Source organism: Leguminivora glycinivorella, chromosome 27, assembly GCF_023078275.1.
Source record: "Leguminivora glycinivorella isolate SPB_JAAS2020 chromosome 27, LegGlyc_1.1, whole genome shotgun sequence".
NCBI lineage: Eukaryota > Metazoa > Arthropoda > Insecta > Lepidoptera > Tortricidae > Leguminivora > Leguminivora glycinivorella.
The window spans coordinates 1,122,136-1,145,301 of record NC_062997.1 but is presented as its reverse complement, the minus strand read 5'-3'; the positions used below and the strand labels follow the sequence as shown (position 1 = coordinate 1,145,301).

Genomic DNA, 23,166 nt, shown 5'->3' with positions numbered 1-23,166 from the left:
AAAAGTATTGCTTTTGTGTTAATTACATAGACTATAAGCAATAACCTACATTTCGAACATGAAAAAGTTGGTTTTTAGACAAATTTTATTCTTAATTATCGTTACGAAACGGACATCGAGTTAATTTTTGTTAACAACTGTCACTAAATTTGGGTCAATTTTTGAAAATGCCCTTAATTATTAGCTAAACGACAGACTTTTACATCGTCGCGACATCTATTGACAGGTAGCAGTAGGTATTGATAATTAAGCGTATTTGACGCGTGATTGACGCTAGATGTCACTACAAATAACTCGCATTTACTGATGTATGGAATTACAACTCTGCTCTTACTTATTCCTCTATGATAGAAACCAAAATTCACAATTTATTATATTTATTTTTAATTTTTATTTTACAGGCTGATCGACCCGCAACCAAACACGTATGCGTACACAAAATCTCTGGCAGAATCACTAGTAGCGCAGTATGAAGGAAAATTCCCTATCGCTATCGCGAGGCCATCTATCGGTGAGTAGCTAAAAGTTTATGGAATAAAATAAAACACCCTTAAATCACAAATGCATAATTATAGGGTTTTGTCGAAGAAGAACTGCGCCGCCATCTATTGCTGAGTAGCTGAAACTTTTTGTAATAAACTGATCCTTAAACTGTATTAGCAACGTCCGTGGGTAAAAGAGTGGCGTTGATTGTCATAAATAGACGTTATATTGACACGGCGGCCATTGGAACTAATTTTTGACACCATACTGGTGACGCAATACGTCGTGAGGAAACCGGACTAATTCCAATAAGGCCTATTAGTTACCCTTTGGGTGTTGGAAGTACTAACTAGTGCCTACGCCAAATCTTGGGATTAGTTGTCACAGCGGACCCCAGGCTCCCATGAGCCGTGACAAATGGCAAGATGACGCAAGGAGGATGATGACTGGTGACGCAGTAGGTATGGCCATCTATTGGCGAGTAGCTGTAACTTCTTCTAATAATTGGATATTTCATGCAATCATATTGTTGTCTTGATAAAAATACCTACGCCTAACGCGTTAGATAATGTTGGCTAATATTCTGACCATTCCTTCGAGTCAATTTTGTCCTTTATATACCTATTAAGCTCTTACTTAACTCATTTAATAATATAAAATAGTTATATTATATAAATAACTTAAGTAGTGAAATGAATAAAAGATAAATAAATACATTTTGTAAGTGAACATTAAAATTAAATTAAATTAAGTTTGAACCTTGTTTTGCCGTACCTCTCGCCTGAAACACAGGGTTTCCCTAGTTCGGGCAAATGTAAATCATCGATAATTTTAAGTATTTGTTGGATGTAATGTAAATATGCAATACTTGTTTTCAATAAAAATTATGTTTATGTTTATTTATTCGTGTTTCTAGTGACAGCAGCCCACAAGGAGCCCATGCCAGGCTGGGTGGACAACCTGAACGGGCCCACAGGCCTTCTGGTGGGCGCGGGGAAGGGTGTCATTAGAACTATGCACTGTAACGACGCGCTTAAGGCAGACGTCATTCCAGTGGACTTTGTCGTTAACGGGTGTATCTTGGTGGCTTATAACACGGGCGTTAATAAGTAAGTGGCCTTTTACTATCCATACATAGGCGAGACGACTTAAAAAAAACTAATTAGTCCGTCAGTTAGATTATCAAGAAATTTTAGACACGTATTTTTTCTTTTTTCTCGTAAACGAAAAATGACAACGTTACAGTGCGTTGAAGTTTCGCGTGACGTCACACCTAGGTAAATTTTTTACTTAGAAGTATCCTTGTATTTTTTCATTAATTAGAAGAAGCGAAAAATATGTGTTCAGTATTATTGGACGATCTAACTGACGAACTAAACAGAATGTCATTTTTATGTAGTCGTCATTAACAAAGTTAAAGTTAACATTAACAGTACCACTACTCGACACTAGGTGCCAACAGTGTCGCGTCTGCCAAAAATGTAATATTAAAACAGTTTACAAGTTATATTACAAGCAGAAGGAATTGAAAACAGAGTACTGATTAATACTATTGTAATATTAGCTAAAAATTATTGAGCATTACAGTTTTTGTTCGTCGCGACATCTATTGACAAGTAGCAGTAATTCCCCTATGGTTACAGCAACTGATTTGCACAACTTAGCTAAGTTGGTCATAGCGACTGCTCCGGCAAAGTAGGTTCGAGTCCTGCTGGAAGTGTGAATTTTTCCATTTTTCCTTTTATTTAAAAACATTATATTAAAGGAAAAACGGAAAAGGGAAAACATTAGTAATTTTAAGAATTTAGAAAATGTTTAAAATTACGCACTGTGCACGAGAGAAGGCTTAATTGTTCAAACTGACGCATTGTACATGCAGCGCCATCTAGCTTTGAAGATAACTCAGTCTAATTTTTTTACGATTTTATTGATAAAAAGAGCGCCCTCTACTGTCTTTTATATAAACTAATTTTGTTTTCACAGACCAAAAGAAGTACAAGTGGTGAACATAACGGAATCGGGAAGGAACCCACTCACGTGGGGAGCAGCGCTTGATATGGGTAAGATGGTTTGCGAATCGGCATTTTATTCTTTAAAGCAGTTAAAAGTCTAGGATAAGTACTTACTCTGAAGCATACATACATACATACATACAATCACGCCTGTATCCCATAAAGGGGTAGACAGAGCACATGAAACTACTAAAGTTTCAGTGCCACTCTTGGCAAATAAGGGGTTATGGTCCAAGAGCTGGCAGGATTTTGGAGTAGGTCCTTGAGGCAACCTGGAAAGGTGCTCAGATGCTTCTCTGATCATAGCCAACATCAGGTCTGCAAGTCTGGCAGCTGGGGAGCGGGGCTTTATCGAGCTATGAATTTTTAAAGATTTAATTTTTTGAGGCCCAAAAAAGGTGTTTGAGGCAACCTGGAATTATTAAAAAGTGAAAATAGAGTTCCTCAGAAGTCGCATAGTATTTATGCCAGATCATTTGGCCGGGTCCTTCACCGTGCCAGAACGGTACAAAGTGGTAAAAAAAAAATTCCAAAAAAGGTTCTTGAGGCAGTCTGTCATTTTTACCAGTGAAAGATGAGGGTCTAAATAGCCATGGAAAAATAATGCCATGACATGAGGTGGGGTCCGTACCCTGCCATTCGATCTTGAAAGTCAATTTTTTAGTTTTTCGTAAATAACTCGTAAACGGTGGCCCACAGCAAAAAAATATGTTAAACAGAAAATATCTACATAAAATTTCCTACAAGAAAGGTTATGTACGTTTTTCGATAGGATCAATATATAAATGGATAATTTAGTAAGAAAGTTTTTTTTAATCGATTACATGCTCCGTTTTTCGTCAATACCTCGTAAACGGTGGCCCACAGCAAAAAAATATGTTAAACAGAAAATATCTACATAAAATTTCCTATAAGAAAGGTTATATAACTTTTTTCGCTAGGATCAATTTTTTAGTTGGAAAGTATTTTTAAATAGATATTTGGGCCGTTTTTTGTTGATTACTCAAAAACGGTGGCTCACAGCCAAAAATAATGTTAGACAGAATTAATCTACATAATATTTCCTACAAGAAAGGTTCTATACGTTTTTTCGCTAGAATCAATATTTTAGTTGGAAAGTATTTTTAAATACATTTCATGGGCAGTTTTTTGTTAATAAGTCGAATTCGGTGGCTCACAGCCAAAAATAATGTTAAACAGAATTAATCTACATAATATTTCCCACAAGAAAGGTTCTTAACATTTTTCGCTAGAATCAATATTTTAGTTGGAAAGTATTTTTAAATAGATTACATGGGCCGTTTTTTGTTAATAACTCGAAATCGGTGGCTCACAGCCAAAACTAATGTTACACAAAATTAATCTACATAATATTTCCTACAAGAAGGGTTCTATAACATTTTTCGCTAGAATCAATATTTTAGTTGGAAATTATTTTTAAATAGATTTCATGGGCCGTTTTTTGTTAATAACTCGAAATCGGTGGCTCACAGCCAAAACTAATGTTACACAGAATTAATCTTCATAATATTTCCTACAAGAAAGGTTCTATAATATTTTTCGCTAGGATCAATATTTTAGTTGGGAAGTATTTTTAAATAGATTTCATGGGCCGTTTTTTGTAAATACCTCGTAAACGGTGGCCTACAGCTAAATAAAATGTTCACGAGAAAAAATCTACATAAAATTTCCTACAAGAAAGGTTCTATACGTTTTTTCGCTAGAATCAATATTTTAGTTGGAAAGTATTTTCAAATGGGCCGCTTTTTGTTGATAACTCAAAAACGGTGGCTCACAGCAAAAATAATGGTATACAGAATTAATCGTCATAATATTTCCTACAAGAAAGGTTCTATAAGATTTTTCGCTAGGATCAATATTTTAGTTGGAAAATATTTTTAAATAGATTTCATGGGCCGTTTTTTGTAAATACCTCGTAAACGGTGGCCCACAGCTAAATAAAATGTTCACGAGAATAAAATCTACATAAAATTTCCTATAAGAAAGGTTCTATACGTTTTTTCGCTAGGATCAATATTTTAGTTGGAAAGTATTTTGAAATAGATTACATGGGCCGCTTTTTGTTAATAACATCAAAAACGGTGCCCCATTACCAGAAATAATATTAAACAGAAATAATCTATATAATATTTGCTACAAGAAACGTTATGTATGATTTTTCGTTAGGATCAATATTTTAGTAGGACAGTATTTTAAATAGATTACACGAGCCGTTTTTTGCAAATAACTCGAAAACGGTGGTCCACAGCTAAATCAATCTTCAACGGGAATAACAAACATAAAATTTGCTACAATAAAAGTTTTGTACGTTTTTTCGCTAGGATCTATTGATCCTAAAATTGATAATTATAACGTTAAGAAATATTATTATATTTAAATAGATTTATTTATTTATTTACACAAAGAAAATTACACAGTATGACAGTATACAAAACTAAAGCACCGTGAATTTTAAATAAACATTACAACAAGTAACACAAAATTAAATATTAAATAAACAGCAAAATCAAAACATTACATACCATAACATAACTAATAAATAACAGATGAAGGCCTAGCATCCAATCCCACACAAAACCTCATGCATTCGTCACGTACAAACGCCCATCTGCTCGCAAGAATATCAACGTTAGGTGCCACGTCTAAAAACTCATTCACTATTTGCAGTGCACGAACTAGCGGTTACTTGCGGCAAAACACGGTTCGAGCGGCCGGCACCGCCAGTAGGGGTTATATGCTTTTCGTGAATGTAGGCATCACGAAAAGCATATTTCGTCACAGAGGGAACAAATAGACGGACCAGCTGGGATACTAAAACCGGGCAATCTGACTCCCCCTTCAAAATACCACATGCAACAGACATCAGCACGACATTACGCCTAACTTCTAACGAGAAGAAACCCAACGTCCCCAAAAGGAATTTTGTTGGGTACAAGAATCGGTAATACTTACCCGTACATTTTTTTATAAAAGAAACGCAAAAATGTTTTTTTGGACCTTTTCGAGCAGCAGGATGTAGGGCGCTTCATGGGGATTCCAAACGGCTGAGGCTGTCTCAAGCTTACTTCTCATGAGGGCAGTATAAAGAAGCTTTATGTCCCTGGGATTGTCAAATTCTTTGGCGTTGCGGACAACAAACCCAAGCCTGCGGTAACAGTCTGCAGCAAGCATTGTCATGTGCTCATGAAAGTTAAGGTGGGAATCTAAAACAACCCCCAAGTCCCGTATCAATGTGACACGGGCGATGGGTTTCCACCCCAGGAGATACTGCCTACACAGGGGACTACGCGCTTTACAAAAAGTAATAACCGCACAGTTGTCAACATTGAACTGAAGTTTCAGAAGTTTGTTTACAAGACTCAATTCATAAACCCGATCAATATCACTTTGTAAAGATTGTAAGTCAGAATCTTCCTGGACCCTGTAAATTAGTTTCAGGTCGTCAGCATAGAGTAGGCATTGCGCATGCTTAGGCACCAAGGCCAGATCATTGACCATAACACCAAAGAGCAGAGGACCCAGAATAGAGCCCTGACTGACCCCGGAACGGGTGGGGTAGGCACTCGACACAAAGCATCCGTGCTGCACATATTGCCGTCTATCACGTAGATAACTAGCAAAAAGGCAAAACAGTTTAGGCGAGAAACCAATGCTGCATAATTTGCTTAAGAGTACGTCGTTATCTACGCGATCAAAGGCTTTTTTTAAATCAAAGTACAGCACGTCCACCTGCATCCCTCTATCTAAGTAGCGCGAAACGGAATCAACCAAGGTTAAGAGGCCTTATTTCTAAAGAAGAGCGTTTTTTGCAAAATTTTTCATTCAAAACTATAAAGAAACTATACTTAAGTGATTATTAAAAAACTGATAATGTTCCTAAAGGAACATATCTTAAGCTAGTTAATCATAATATAATATTTTAAAATATGTCTTTTTATACTTAAAACAAATCAGTTTTTTCGGTAGACGTTTTCAAATTTCGTAGTGGGATCACTCGTTTAGAATCGTGATTGTGCTGTTAAATATGTTATTTGGGGTAATAAATGATCACAATCCTATTTGTTATATCCAGCACGGGAAGCATGGTCGCGCGATAGACGATAAAATATCAGGCCGTCCGGATATCGCACTTACAAATAGTGCGATAGGGACGGCCTGCTATTTTATCGTCTATCGCGCGACCATGCTCCCCGTGCTGTACGAGGTAATCATAGTTTGACATTTTAAGATTTATTTGAAATGGTGGATTTAATAAATAACCTTCCGTATCTTCCCCATTTTTTCGATAAAAAGAGGTTTACATTATGTATTTTTCCTGGGATTCCTGCATTTATTGTAACTCTTAAATAATATTATCCTAAACTAGAACTTCTTGTTGACATATAAGAAAAAAATTATACATATAGGACATACCTTTCTGTCGACAGACATTTTTTTAAAGCACCTAAAATTCGAATAAAATACACTGTGTTGATACGGGCCCGCTCAGTCTGCGCCGAGCGCTCGTAGGTCGTAGACAACGGACTTGCGTTCGATCGTCCGGCGCTCCTTGCTTTCGTAAGTAGCTAGTTCCGAGAAATGCTGTATACTGCGACTTAACAAATCTTGATCCCGTGGGTGGCAAACAGGCATACGGTCTTATATCCTACATCCTAAAAGCAGTAACGCGTATCCACCGATCCATTCTGAACTCCCCGTCGTATAAGGATATGTTACTAAAGAGAACCTTCAAAGCCCCTCTTCCTCCAGTTAGGTCGGCGTTGGCCAGGAAATCCCCGGACTTCGCACATCCCTACACCTACAACAATATATGCAGGACCCTAGACATTAAAACACTGTCCGTGCAAAAAGTCAAATTCCAGGTAACAAGATGGTTGCATAGTTTATCTTACGCTGAGACGGAAAATCTGACAGCTAAGGCTTAACCCAAACACCTTGTGATAAGCTTCCTACACACACACTCACACACAAACACACTTACACTACCTACACAAACACAGACTTACACGCAAGTGTACACACCCAAATGAAAATAATATTAGTAATAGAACCTATTTAACTTAGATTTTAGATTAGTTTTAATGATAATTTAGTTTGTATAGTTACCTATAGCTATAATAGCACTGTTGTTACAAATCTAATTATGTATAAAATTATGTAGTTGTCAACTCGCTCTCGCAGACGTCCAAAATACAGGCTCAGCCTAGTTTGGAGTCTGATGGATATTCATGTAAACGTGTGTCTCTTTTGATAAATAAATATTATTATTATTATTAATAATATATATAGCTGCAAAACCACTGATTTCTCATATATATGTTTTATTTGGAAACGGCTGGGAAAGGGTTAAAATTGAAAACTGATATGAATAGAAGTCAAAATTTGTAGGTCCAGAAAAATATGGATTTTCGTCTCCGACTCTTGGGTCAAAAAATGTTGGACGGCCTGGCCAAACGGTGGGGGTTAGGTGGGGGGTGCCCGACCAAATGTCATAGAGGACCCTAGGCAGTTTTGGAGGCCGCCATTTTTTTTTCAAAATGGCCGACTTTTTTTTTTGGTCATTTTTCAAGTTTGTCCCAGCGACCTGAAATTTTGGTCATAGAATCTCTCTAGGGTCTAGATTCGAATGATTAAAAAAAATTTTGAAAAATGCTACAAATGCGAAAAATTTGGCCACTTTTTTTTTGTATGGCAACTCCTAAACCGTAAGAGATAGCTATAGGGTGCTCGACCAAATGTCATACAGGAGCCCGAGTAGAAAAAAGTTGCATCAAAAAAAATTCAAAATGGCCGACTTTTTTTTTTTTTTTTTTTTCAAGTTGGTCCGAGCGCGCTGAAATTTGGCATGTGGAGAGGTATGGGCCCCCAGATTACAAATGTCAAAAAATTTTTTTCGAAAATCCAAGATGGCCGCCGTTATGGCAAAATCAATTTTCCAAGTAATTTCGCGAGCCCGAAGGGCGAGCTTCAGGGTGGGAGGCCGAAGGCCGACCGCGGAGGGCCGCAGGCCCGGAGCTCGACTTTGGGCTCCCACCCGGGCCAAATCCAAGTAATTTCAGGCGAGGCCGAAGGCCTCGCCGCGGGCAGAAAGTGCTCCATACAATTTCCTTACAAAAGTGTCTAAACAAGCGTAGCCGGCGGGCCGAAGGCCCGACGGCGGAGCTTCGGAGCCGAGCGAAGGCCGAAGGCCGAGCTCCGCGTAGGGCCGAAGGCCCGGAGCGTCCCTGATCGGCTCGCCGGCGGTCCGGGAAGTTGGAGGTTACACACGACCCAATAGTAAAAGTGTCTTAGAGAAGCGAAACGACGGGCCGGAGGCCGCAGGCCGCAGGCCCGTCGTGAGCTTCTCAAGACACTTTTACTATTGGGTCGTGTGTAACCTCCAACTTCCCTACAACCCCTACAGTAACTACGCGGAGGGCCGAAGGCCCGGGCGTGTACGAGAGGCCCCCAAGCACGCGAAGGCCGCAGGCCGAGCTGCGGGTAGAGAGTGCTCCCAAGCAAAACAAAAAGTATATAAATAAGCGAAGCGGCGGGCCGAAGGCCCGACGCGGAGCTTCGAAACCCAGCGAAGGCCGAAGGCCGAGCTCCGCGTAGGGCCGAAGGCCCGGAGCGTCCCTGAGAGGGGCCGGCACGTGAGCCCGGCGGGCCGCTAGGCCCGCGGGGCGAACCCACGCGGTCAAACTGCTAACCCCAAGTGTCTTAATAAGCGAAGCGGCGGGCCGAAGGCCCGACGCGGAGCTTCGAAACCCAGCGAAGGCCGAAGGCCGAGCTCCGCGTAGGGCCGAAGGCCCGGAGCGTCCCTGATCGGCTCGCCGGTGGACCGGGAAGTTGGAGCTTAAACACGACCCAATAGTAAAAGTGTCTTAGAGAAGCGAAACGACGGGCCGGAGGCCGAAGGCCGCAGGCCCGTCGTGAGCTTCTCAAGACACTTTTACTATTGGGTCGTGTTTAAGCTCCAACTTCCCTACAACCCGCACAGTAACTACGCGGAGGGCCGAAGGCCCGGAGCGTTTACGAGAGGCTCCCAAGCACGCGAAGGCCGCAGGCCGAGCTGCGGGCAGAGTGCTCCCAAGCACGCGAAGGCCGCAGGCCGAGCTGCGTACAGACTGTGCTCCCAAGCAAATCAATAACAAAAAGTATCTTAACAAGCGAAGCGGCGGGCCGAAGGCCCGACGCGGAGCTTCGGAGCCGAGCGAAGGCCGAAGGCCGAGCTCCGCGTAGGGCCGAAGGCCCGGAGCGTCCCTGATCGGCTCGCCGGCGGACCGGGAAGTTGGAGCTTAAACACGACCCAATAGTAAAAGTGTCTTAGAGAAGCGAAACGACGGGCCGGAGGCCGAAGGCCGCAGGCCCGTCGTGAGCTTCTCAAGACACTTTTACTATTGGGTCGTGTTTAAGATCCTACTTCCCTACAACCCCCACAGTAACTACGCGGAGGGCCGAAGGCCCGGAGCGTGTCTGACAGGCTCCCAAGCACGCGAAGGCCGCAGGCCGAGCTGCGGGCAGAGTGCTCCCAAGCACGCGAAGGCCGCAGGCCGAGCTGCGTACAGACTGTGCTCCCAAGCAAAACAATAACAAAAAGTATCTTAACAAGCGAAGCGGCGGGCCGAAGGCCCGACGCGGAGCTTCGAAACCCAGCGAAGGCCGAAGGCCGAGCTCCGCGTAGGGCCGAAGGCCCGGAGCGTCCCTGATCGGCTCGCCGGCGGACCGGGAAGTTGGAGCTTAAACACGACCCAATAGTAAAAGTGTCTTAGAGAAGCGAAACGACGGGCCGGAGGCCGCAGGCCGCAGGCCCGTCGTGAGCTTCTCAAGACACTTTTACTATTGGGTCGTGTTTAAGCTCCAACTTCCCTACAACCCGCACAGTAACTACGCGGAGGGCCGAAGGCCCGGAGCGTTTACGAGAGGCTCCCAAGCACGCGAAGGCCGCAGGCCGAGCTGCGGGCAGAGTGCTCCCAAGCACGCGAAGGCCGCAGGCCGAGCTGCGTACAGACTGTGCTCCCAAGCAAAACAATAAAAAAAGTATCTTCATAAGCGAAGCGGCGGGCCGAAGGCCCGACGCGGAGCTTCGAAACCCAGCGAAGGCCGAAGGCCGAGCTCCGCGTAGGGCCGAAGGCCCGGAGCGTCCCTGATCGGCTCGCCGGCGGACCGGGAAGTTGGAGCTTAAACACGACCCAATAGTAAAAGTGTCTTAGAGAAGCGAAACGACGGGCCGGAGGCCGCAGGCCGTAGGCCCGTCGTGAGCTTCTCAAGACACTTTTACTATTGGGTCGTGTTTAAGCTCCAACTTCCCTACAACCCCCACAGTAACTACGCGGAGGGCCGAAGGCCCGGAGCGTGTCTGACAGGCTCCCAAGCACGCGAGGCCGCAGGCCGAGCTGCGGGCAGAGAGTGCTCCCAAGCAATTAATCAAACAAGCAAAGCAAAAAAACAAAAAAGCATAGCTCAAAAACAAAAAGCATAAGCATAGCTCTAAAACAAAAAGCATAAGCATAGCTCAAAAACAAAAACAAAAAGCAAAACAAAAAAAGAACACCGCGGGGCCCTCGGGCCCCGCGCACCTTTAAAAAACTAGTTATTATTTTAATATTATATATATTATTATATATAGCTGCAACCCCACTGATTTCTAACCTCTCCCTATATCTGGAGAACGGCTAAACCGATTTCGACGGTCGAAGTGTCTTTGTATAGAGGGAGCGGGGAGACGTGTGGGAAAAATATGGAATCTGGTCTGCGACTCTTGGGTCAAAAAATGTTGGACGGCCTGGCTAAACGGGGGGAGATATTGGGGGGGTGCTCGACCAAATGTCATAGAGGACCCTGGGCAGTTTTTGAGGCCGCCATTTTTTTTTCAAAATGGCCGACTTGTTTTTTGTCGATTTTTCAAGTTTATCCTAGAGTGCTCAAATTTTGGTCATAGAATCTCTCTAGGGTCTAGATTAGAATGATATAAAAAAATTTGAAAAATGCTACAAATGGGAAAAAAAATTCCACTTTTTTTGTATGGCAACTTTTAAACCGTAAGAGATAGCCGGGGGGTGCTCGATCAAATGTCATACAGGAGCCCGAGTAGAAAAAAGTTGCATCAAAAAAATTCAAAATGGCCGACTTTTTTTTCAAGTTGGTCCGAGCGCGCTGAAATTTTGCATGCGGAGAGGTATGGGCCCCTAGAATACAAATGTCAAAAAAAATTTTTCGAAAATCCAAGATGGCCGCCGTTATGGCAAAATAATTTTTTCAAGTATTTTCGCGAGCCCGAAGGGCGAGCTTCAGGGTGGGAGGCCGAAGGCCGACCCGCGGAGGGCCGCAGGAACGGAGCTCACCTTTAGGCTCCCACCCGGGCCAAATCAAAGTAATTTCACTGCGGGCATAAAGTGCTCCCATACAATTTCCTTACAAAAGTGTCTTAAACAAGCGTAACCGGCGGGCCGAAGGCCCAACGGTGGAGCTTCGGAGCCGAGCGAAGGCCGAAGGCCGAGCTCCGCGTAGGGCCTAAGGCCCGGAGCGTCCATGATGGACTCGCCGGCGGTCCGGGAAGTTGGAAAAATACTTTCCAACTAAAATATTGATCCTAGCGAAAAATATTAAAGAACCTTTCTTGTAGGAAATATTATGAAGATTAATTCTGTGAAACATTAGTTTTGGCTGTGAGCCACCGATTTCGAGTTATTAACAAAAAACGGCCCATGAAATCTATTCAAAAATACTTTCCAACTAAAATATTGATTCTAGCGAAAAATGTTATAGAACCTTTCTTGTAGGAAATATTATTTAGATTAATTCTGTATAACATTATTTTTGGCTGTGAGCCACCGATTTCGAGTTATTAACAAAAAACTGCCCATGAAATCTATTTAAAAATACTTTCCAACTAAAATATTGATCCTAGCGAAAAAACGTATAGAACCTTTCTTGTAGAAAATATTATGTAGATTAATTCTGTCTAACATTATTTTTGGCTGTGAGCCACCGTTTTTGAGTTATCAACAAAAAACGGCTCAAATATATATTTAAAAATACTTTCCAACTAAAAAATTGATCCTAGCGAAAAAAGTTATATAACCTTTCTTATAGGAAATTGTATGTAGATATTTTCTGTTTAACATATTTTTTTGCTGTGGGCCACCGTTTACGAGGTATTGAAGAAAAACGGAGCATGTAATCGATTAAAAAAAACTTTCTTACTAAATTATCCATGTATATATTGATCCTATCGAAAAAACGTACATAACCTTTCTTGTAGGAAATTTTATGTAGATATTTTCTGTTTAACATATTTATTTGCTGTGGGCCACCGTTTGCGAGTTATTTACGAAAAACTAAAAAAATGACTTTCAAGATCGAATGGCAGGGTACGGACCCCACCTCATGTCATGGCATTATTTTTCCATGGCTATTTAGACCCTCATCTTTCACTGGTAAAAATGACAGACTGCCTCAAGAACCTTTTTTGGAATTTTTTTTTTTACCACTTTGTACCGTTCTGGCACGGTGAAGGACCCGGCCAAATGATCTGGCATAAATACTATGCGACTTCTGAGGAACTCTGTTTTCACTTTTTAATAATTCCAGGTTGCCTCAAACACCTTTTTTGGGCCTCAAAAAATTAAATCTTTAAAAATTCATAGCTCGATAAAGCCCCGCTCCCCAGCTGCCAGACTTGCAGACCTGATGTTGGCTATGATCAGAGAAGCATCTGAGCACCTTTCCAGGTTGCCTCAAGGACCTACTCCAAAATCCTGCCAGCTCTCCGTCTATTAAAAGAAAACGAAACTATGGCTGCTAGACATCCATTACAAGACGACTCGCGGTCGCCAGCCTTCCTAGTATTTGCACTGATATAAGCGCGGGCGCTCGCCGTGCCCGATCAGTAGCGACCAAGTAACAGACCCGAAAGCAGCGCGTGTTTTTCGCAGTAAAAAAATTGAAAAAGGGTATTTTGATGTCTTAAAGATGTCCACCTGTAGTGTGAAATGGTGTGGAAAGGTAACAAGAAGCTCAAATTTAAAAACAGACGTCATTACATTCCACATAAAAGTCATATTTATAATTTATTCAGAGCCGGCATAGGTCAACTTACATTGGCCAATTACGCGTCAGTAGAGGGACAGTCCCTTTCATCTGGCGCGACTGCCCGCCGTCCTTGAAACGGCCAATCACAGCGCGCTTAACGCATTCCCCGCCCGCTCCTCGCACCCCTGGCACTGGTGACTCGTATCGCGAACAAAATATACAAGATTGCTACTCTATAGGAGGTTCTCTGTGCATTGCAGTGACAGGTTGCCAGCCTCTCGCCTACACCACAATTTAACCCACCCCATTACCCACCCATTTAGGCTGAAGCATAGAGTAATAAATAAGGGAAGATTTGTAACTCCATACATAAGAGCTTGTAATTAGGCCTACATGAATAAAGATATTTTGAATTAAATTGAATTAAATGCAAGTTATTTGTAGTGGCATCTACCGTCAACCACTCGTCAATCACGCGTCAACTAGCGTAAATTATCAGTACTGCTAATTATTTTTTCCCATCACTAGCTCGGAATCACGTGTTTTGTCCTTTAATACCAGCGGGTAAAAACGCATTTTATCCACTAGTGGATAAAGTAATTTGACCTTGAATAAAGTCAAATTAACTGCTTTAAAATTGATAAAAGTAGGTGAATCTAGTAATAAAGATGATTTACCACCTGTGGAACTACTGGAAGCAGTGATAAACGCATTTTTTGCGTTGTAGTTTCCTCGCTATATTGAGGGGAAAAGTTTTGTGTTACACTCGGGTGCAAATGTATTTTACTTCTCGTGTGTTAAATAACTCGGCGTTAAAAGACAACTTTGCCCCCTTGTATAACAAATAACTATTACTTATTACTCTATGCATAAACATATATTATGATAGTGTACTTGCGGCCATAATTAATTAATTATGCATGTCCTAATAAGTTAAGTCCACCTTATATGCCATATTTTATGCAAAATTTGATATCTGTTTTCGTTTTTTAGTACAGTGAGCTGCAAAATTGCATGGAGCAATTATGAATTAATTCATTGATAAATTCACCATGCACTTTTGCAGCTGATAGTACCCAAAAATACAGAGTACAGTACTTATTTACATACTAGCTTTTTCACGCGGCTTCGCCCGCGTACTAATCTTGTTTTCCCATACAAACTTTGAACCCCCATTTCACCCCCTTAGCAGGTGAATTTTGAAAAATCGTTTCTCAGTGCTCCTCTACACCTTGTAAGGAGCCTACGTGCCAAATTTGCTATCTCTAGGACGGCTTTCGGTTGTGCGTTGATATGTCAGTCAGTCAGTCAGTTAGTTTCTTCTTTTTAACCGACTTCAAAAAAAGGAGGAGGTTCTCAATTCGACTGAATGTTTTTTTTTTTTGTATGTATGTTACTCGATATCTCCGAGAATCATGGACCGATTTTCAAAATTTATTTTTCAATCGGTCAGGTATAACACCGAGATGGTCCCATTGGCACCAAGTCGGGGTCTGATGATGGGATCTTGGAGAAATCGAGGGAACTCTTCAAATGTTATATATATTCAGATTAATTTCGACGACCGGTCTGGCCTAGCGGGTAGTGACCCTGCCTGCTAAGCCGCGGTCCCGGGTTCGAATCCCGGTAAGGGCATATATTTATTTGTGTGATGAGCACAGATATTTGTTCCTGAGTCATGGATGTTTTCTATGTATATATGTATTTGTATATTATATATATCGTTGCTGAGTACCCACAATACAAGCCTTCTTGAGCTTACCGTGGGGCTCAGTCAATCTGTATAAAAAATGTCCTATAATATTTATTTATTTATTTGATTTTTATATTCCACAGGTCGTATCCACGTCCAAGAGTTCCCCTTCTCCGTATGCCTCTGGTACCCCGGCGGCTCCCCCAAGTCCTCACTCGTCTTGCATCAAATCGCGCTACTCTTCACCCACATCATTCCCGCCTACCTCGTGGATCTGCTGCTGATGATGCTGGGAAAGAAGACCTTGTAAGTTTAATATGTAATTGTAATACCTGGGTGACAGAGCTTCGCTCGCAGTTCAATTTTAAATGTTATATCCTGTTTTTAGAAGAAAAACTCGTGGAAACTCAAAAATCACTGTTCTCAGGGCCTAAGACTAAGCTAGATCAATTAATCACCCCCGAAAACCCACTTAAGCAAAGCTTAGCAAATTAAAGCGAAATCTTTAGAGCAGGTGCCGTAGCCGAATGGCATTTCTGTGACGTGAAACGAAAACGAAACGCCGCGAAAGGTAGTCTGGCTCTGTCGCGCCAATACGCATGAGCGATAGAGATAGATATCTACGAGCGTTTCGTTTCGTGGGCGTTTGTGCCATTCAGCTACGTACGCTGTTTCCGAGATCCCCGATATATAAATAAGTTTACAAGAATTGCTCGTTTAAAGGTGTTCAATTTGTCGAAGTATCGCTTATTTTGATCCCTGGCTTTCTATTTTTTATCTTTTTAAATATCTACTAGTAATGCCATCTGTTGGCTCATATTGATTCAAACTGTTCATACTAGCGGCGCCATCTCTTGATAAAATTGAGCATTAATTAAGCAATATTGATATTTTGTCAGTCATTTTCCATTTTGAAAAGGACATAAAGGTTTTGTATGAGCAAAGACATAAATGCAACTCCGTATAGACAGCTACAGTCTAAAAAAAAGACGTACCTCAGAACTATAATTATAGAAAAAGGTACGGTGGCCTAGATGACGTGACACCTTTGAGGGACGCTCGGCTAGATGGCGCTAATATTAATATTTAACATTTTAACACATATCAAGCTAACAATATGGGCCAAATTGTCAAAACTGAGGTTCAAAAGTTTTAAGCCTGTGTCGAGAGATGGCAGTCTAGCACTATGATTACAGTAACTCTCTATAATACTCGATCCTCCTAGGTAGTAGGTAACACTTTTTATGACAGTTTTAAAATGTAAAATTCTACTTTTCCAGCATGGTGCAAATACAGAAACGTATTAGTTACGGGCTCGAAGTATTGCAGTATTACACGACCAAGGAGTGGCATTTCAAGAACGACAACTTTGTGGCGCTACGGAAAGTCATATCTAAAGAGGATGATGAGACGTTCTATACTGATATTAAGGTTAGTTCTGTCACAGTATAATAAAGAGTACTATCGTACAGTATGGCCACTGCTGCTCCTGCTGAAAGTGCCGCCCACCCCCTCTCGGGTACCTCACAGTTACCGCCTGTCAAAAACGCGAACAGTCGACCCGATATTTCACTCATACAAGCATAGTACGCGTTCACCTACACGAGCTTAGACTGTGTGCTAGGAACGCGCCTCTTTCAGATATTTGATCACCAGTGTCCAAGGTGTGGTTCTGTTTTGAATCATATAGACAGTATGAATAATTCTTTATTTTTCGTCGATGGAAAACGGGTCAACGGCCCGCTTGGTGATAAGAAAATATAGCCTACTAGCTTTCGCCCACGGCTTCGCTCCCGTTGGAAAGAGACAAAAAGTAGCCTATGTCACTCTCCATCCCTTCAACTATATCCACTTAAAAAATCACGTCAATTCGTAGCTCCGTTTTGCCGTGAAAGACGGACAAACAAACAGACACACACGCTTTCCCATTTATAATATTATTAGTATTAGTATTAGTATAGATACTAATAGATAGACGCCTCTGTGCCAACATTCAACCTTAATTATCGATAGGCAAAATATTGTTTCGTTTTTTTTTTGTATTTTCAGCCAAAAATGTATAAGATTGAAACGGTTTTTACCGCAAGTCCGCAACGAACGTTAGTAACGCCATCTATCCGTCCCTGATAGTAAACGCTCAAATTCTCCATTATCATCGTATTTATTATCCTAAATAAATAAATATCAGCCTTCGCAGGCTATTCCTTCCAGTCTTACCGCGTAGTTTTACCAGTTGAACCACTGGTAATTTTCTTCCCAATAGACTTACCGATAGTAAGGGCTAGGCAATAGATAGGTTAGGTTTTCCTTTATAGATGCCCGATTGCCCGAAGGGCAAACAATCTAGAAATAGGAGCCCCGAACAGCGGGTCTCCGTGGAAACAGTTGTCGCGTCTGGTTTCGTACAAAAAAGCAAAGTCTTACAATCAGTAAGTCTATTGGGGAGCAAATTCTCAATGGTTCAACTGGTAAAACTACGCGATAAGACTACAGGGAATAGGTCTCTATCGCCCACTGCTGACTATTACGAGTAAAGTCTCCGTTAACAATGATGTATTCTAAAGAAGTTTCTTTATGTAGATGATCAACATGAGTTTCTACATTTAGAGACTATCCCCCTTATTCATAAACGTACACTAAAGTTATCAAGCCGATAAAGTTCGTTTGTCCCTTTCCGACGTATTGGTGTGATAGAAAGGGACAAACGAACTTTATTGGCGTGATAACTTTAGTGTACGTTTATGAATAAGGGGGTATATCTACGGCTCTTTTACATCCAACGTTACCAGTTAGTAACGCCATCTATCCATCCTTGATAGTAAACGCTCAGTCTCTGTTAGCTGTGATGCGTCCTAAAAATTGTATCTATGTTTAGATGATCAACTGGAGTTCCTACATCAGAGACTATATCTACGGCGCTCGCCAGTACTGCTGCAAGGAGGACCCTTCCAGCTTGCCACAGGCCAGGAAACTGCAGAAACAGTAAGTACTTATACGAGTATAAGTTTAGAGTTTGAAAATCGAAATCGAAACAATACACCCTGTTTTTAGGATTCCGTAGTCAACTAGGATGTATATTAATCACGCCGACGAAGTGCAAAAATAAAAAGTAAAAAAAAAACCATTTGCATTATTTCGAATTTCACAAAAAGCGATATACAAGGTGGTTCCTGATGATCAATCAAACTGCGTGTCGAATTTAACGGAAAACAAAAAAAACCACGGTGTATAAAAGCTAGCTAATATGCTTTTTAACTGTTAGTGTAAGATTTAAGTCTTTGGAGGTAATTTGTAATACACATATTAATTATGTACTAGGTACATATATAATATTAGAATATTGGTCATTTGTGAATATTTTGGTATTTATCTTCTATTTGTGTCTTGTTTTGTATCTTGTAGTTACACAGTGCCTTAGTGTAAACTGTAAATATGTGTTACTTTTTTGATTAAATAAATAAAAACTGAACCCTTAAGATCCTATACTGTGGGCAAAGAGGATCGAGTATTATAGAGAGTTACTGTCGAAGTAAAATGTTTAATCACAGTGCATAGACTGCCATCTCTTGACACAGGCTTAAAACTTTTGAACCTCAGTTTTGACAATTTGGCCCATATTCTTAGCTTGATATGTTTTAAAATGTCAAATATTAATATTAGCGCCATCTAGCTGATCGTACCCCAAAGGTGTAATGCCATCTAGGCCACCGTACCTTTTTCTGTATGGTACTGAGGTAGGTTTTTTTCTTAGACTTTATCTGTCTATACGGAGTTATATATGTCTTTGACTGTGGGCCTCTTGAAAACTTCGACAGCTAGGGAGCTCGTTCCGCATTCAAAGATAATTGCTCAGAAAATCCTCATATACCAGTCAATGCGATGATGGCGCTACAAAGCGCACAAAAGATGGCGCTATAAGTCTACGGTTCCGCTAAATATAGTGCGACGCCAACAGATGGCGCTGCCAGTCTTAATTATTCTTTAGCTTTTACGTTTAACACGAGTTATATGTTAAAATTTTGTATTTTCTCTCTCTTTCAGATTGTACTACCTCGACAGAGTCACAACTATAATCATCTACTCGCTCTGCGCGTATTTCATATACTATTATGTTAGGATGTTTGTATCTGTTATGTTTTAGAAAAAAAATATTATTTATTTAATAATATACTCATGTCTTATGTAGAATTTCAGTAAGTAATGATTTTTAATTATCCGTCCATTTATTGTAACTATTAAGGTTACAAATCATTGGTACCGAGCTCACAAAATAACAATTATTTGATAATATATTTTTTAAATTGTGTATCTGTTTCAAATGTAGTATTTAAGTTAAAAATGAATTGGCCAATCAATCTGTTAATTGTATTAAATATTACTTGGGAAGATCGAGTCTATGTGAACATTCCATTTTTTAACTTTTTCTTTCGAAAAAGTAAATAATAATTGTATCTGGTCATTATAGCATAGCAAGCAATTATGGTAGTTATTATTAATTTAAATAGATATCACACACGAAAGAAAAAACGACAAGGCCCACTGGTGGCCGAGCCGGGAATCGAACCCGGGTCTTCAGCTTACGCGGCTAAAACCCGGCTCGGCTTAAGCTGAAGACCCGGGTTCGATTCCCGGCTCGGCCACCAGTGGGCCTTGTCGTTTTTTCTTTCGTGTGTGATATCTATTTAAATTTGTAATTTATATATAGTAGTGTGACTACTTGAAAAAAAGAACAAATCGAAAAATATTCAATAAAATAATTTGATTTGTTCCCTAGTTGTAGTTATTATTAAGTTAAATGTAACTTGAAATAGTTGAATTTTATTAAATCATTTTATTTTACGTACTTTGTTTCAAATGGCATTATTAATTTTTATACCCAATTTTCAGTGTCCTGGGGCTATGCCACATGAAACGACTATGAATCATATCAAAACTGCATTCATAGGTTCATTACATGGTGTAACTGGGAATCAAATAAATTGTGTCCACCGAATGAAAAAAAAGTTTTAAAAATACTAACCTAACCACAAAATTAAATTTTTGAAAAAACCCCCGACCGCGACATAGTAGACCGATTTTCATGAAACATGGCTAAGAACACTCCCGACTTACTCAGCTTTCAGACAAAAATAACTAAATCCAAATCGGTTCATCCATTCGGGAGCTACGATGCCACAGACAGACACACACACAGACAGACAGACAAACAGACAGACAGACAGACAGACGAACGGGCACACACACACAGACAGACACGTCAAACTTATAACACCCCGTCGTTTTTGCGTCGGGTGTTAAAATGTTTCTTTTAGCAAAATATCCTTTTTATAATTTGATTATTTTTTTTAAATAACTATATTTGAATTTCTGCTGGGGTCCTGAATATTCGAATATTTTTTTGATTATTTTCTTTTCTCGTAGACGAAGTAACTAGAAATTAAAAGATTGATTATTAATGTGTTGTTATATTCATATAAACGATACCAGTTTCCATTACAATATTTATTTACATCACAAAATTCACAAAACAACCATTTACAGTACAATTACAAACTTATTTCTCTATAATATTGACTCTATACACATTACAAAACAAAATTCTTCGCCACGTCGCGCCAATTCCTTGCCGGGGGCTATATTTCCGAGCTCATATAGATTAGATTAGATTAGATTTCTTTATTTCATGATAAAAATTACACTATAAATTTGCTACATGTCAAAATTATGTTTATCTTCTCATCATGATCGTCAAAAATTACATAATAAATTCCAAATAAAAATAATTGTGTCTCCCAAATGAGGATCGTCATTTACAAAGAAAGAAAATGCACATGCCAAGCTAAATAAAATTAATAAATTAAGTTACAATATCATGAAATTATCACGAAGCAAGAAAATATTAGGTATAATTATATCATCGGTCATTAAAAATTCAAATCCATGTACTCATTTACAGAGTAAATAACTACATGGGGTTATCTAACAAAAGGTTTCTCAATTTGCGCTTAAATGCTTCGTCACATGGCTCATTTCTCAGATCGGCAGGTAAGTGCTCATAGTAAGTAGGACCGATGACTCGAGGGTTCTTTCTTGAAAGTGCCATGCGACGGGGGACTGTTCTCAGACGGCCTGTAGATCGAAGCTGTTTGCCCGGAAAGTCAATGCGTGCAAATTGGGATATATTATGTCTAACATACAGCAGTACGTCGAACAGATATTGTGAGTAGTGCGTCATTATACCCCGGCAACCTTCAAATCAAGAGTGAACAGGCATCTTCTGGGCGAGCTCACTCCATCGTAGGCCACGTCTTTGCCATCGGCTAGTCTGTGGCCAGGAGTAAGCCCATTTATTGTTAAAAAAAAAAGTCTGCCTCTACAGGATGTAACATTAATGCTGGTGATCCATTTAAGAGCATAACCGGTATCGAATAGCGGTTACGAATACCACTTCCTTTTTTTAAAATAAACACCATGAAAATTAAAGGTACTATAGAAGGTAATGTATAAGCCGTAGGATTTATCTTCGGCAATTATGTTACAATATAGTGTATATCAGAAGCATTTTGCCTACCAATAGTATTTTTAACCCCCGACACAAAAACGAAGGGGTGTTATAAGATTGACGTGTCTGTCTGTGTGTCTGTCTGTCTGTCTGTCTGTGGCATCGTAGCTCCCGGACGGATGAACCGATTTAGATTTATTTTTTTTTTCTGAAAGCTGAGTTAGTCGGGAGTGTTCTTAGCCATGTTTTGTGAAAATCGGCCCACTATAACGCGGTCGGGGGTTTTTTCAAAATTTTAATTTTGTGGTTAGGTTATGTGATATGCAGGCGTATTGAACAAGAAGGCAAGATCGAAACTAATATAAAATATTCATATAGACATAGATGTAGACTAATATGGAGATATATTTTTCAACGAAACGTCGAGGTACTCGATGGCCGCGGTGAACACATGCGCGTAGCTGTAGAGAAACCAGCAGAGCAGGAAGATCAGTATGCAGCGCGTCACGCGGTCTACGTAGTAACGTCTGTAAAAAAATAAACACAGATTGCATATACATAGGGCATTAATTCGTTGATCCGTTAATCGTTAATTAACACTTTCGAAACCGGGCTCTACGCGGCGCTACGACATTTTCGCTACATACGGGGAAACCCATGTAATCGGCTACGCTTCTACGAGCGGTGTGCCCGACAGTCGGGTTCTTGGTAGCGAAAGTGTTAACGAAGTTAATATTTCGATTTTAATAATAAAACTACCGTGATACACTGACATATTAAACATGTAAAATCGGGTAACTTATGTAAAATTGTCGAAGATCGCTCACAAACACACCCAACAAATTATGCCGAAAGTGAGGGTAGTTTCGCACCCCCCTGCCACCCCCGCGCCGAGTCAACGGTCGCAGCGAGCTGCGGCCCGCAGTCTGCGTCGGGATACCATCGTCATCGCGCGTGCTCAATGAAAATGCTCCTCGTTACGGAGCGAAACATGTCGAGCAACCTTCGACAATTTTACGTGAGTTACCCGATTTTACATGTTTAACATTTCGATTAACGGATTAACATTTAAGTTAACTTTAAAAATGTTAACAGATTCGTTAACTTCCGTTAATTTTTTCCGAGTCCGTTAATCGTTAATCCAGCACGGCTGGCGTCAGCTGTTCGACGGAAAACATACGTTCTTACCGCTACTGTAGAAGCCTGAAGTACGGCAAAATCTAAGATTTACCGGTAACCCTAGATTTTACTGATCCGAGACGCCACCGAGTATATTGACCAAGAACGGAGATCTGTTATCTTCGCTTCGCTCAGGATTCAAAACACGTCCTCGCTTTGCATATGTAATTTTTACCTACGTTACTAAATTGTTTCAACGTAGGTACCGTTGCAAGTGCGAAAAAAAGGTAGTTCGAAACGAGTGGCTAAAGTTTTGTAAATCG

The 23,166-nt window shown here is 40.5% G+C and overlaps 2 protein-coding genes across 2 annotated transcripts in view; one reads left to right on the top strand and one right to left on the bottom strand.

Annotated features, from left to right (window-relative positions):
• The window catches only part of LOC125240299 (putative fatty acyl-CoA reductase CG5065), a 52,202-nt gene extending 32,509 nt beyond the window's left edge, over positions 1–19,693 (top strand). The window contains exons 6-12 of the mRNA XM_048148170.1: positions 402–511; positions 1,400–1,592; positions 2,467–2,543; positions 15,366–15,528; positions 16,503–16,653; positions 18,098–18,204; positions 19,264–19,693. Coding sequence (XP_048004127.1) covers positions 402–511; positions 1,400–1,592; positions 2,467–2,543; positions 15,366–15,528; positions 16,503–16,653; positions 18,098–18,204; positions 19,264–19,363 — 901 coding nt within the window. The 3' untranslated portion in view covers positions 19,364–19,693. The remainder of the gene's footprint in view (positions 1–401; positions 512–1,399; positions 1,593–2,466; positions 2,544–15,365; positions 15,529–16,502; positions 16,654–18,097; positions 18,205–19,263) is intronic.
• A 2,356-nt stretch (positions 19,694–22,049) lies between these two features.
• Positions 22,050–23,166, bottom strand: part of LOC125240273 (putative fatty acyl-CoA reductase CG5065) — a 41,492-nt gene continuing 40,375 nt past the window's right edge. Inside the window, exon 13 of the mRNA XM_048148135.1 lies at positions 22,050–22,251. Within this exon, the coding sequence (XP_048004092.1) occupies positions 22,116–22,251 (136 nt within the window). The 3' untranslated portion in view covers positions 22,050–22,115. The remainder of the gene's footprint in view (positions 22,252–23,166) is intronic.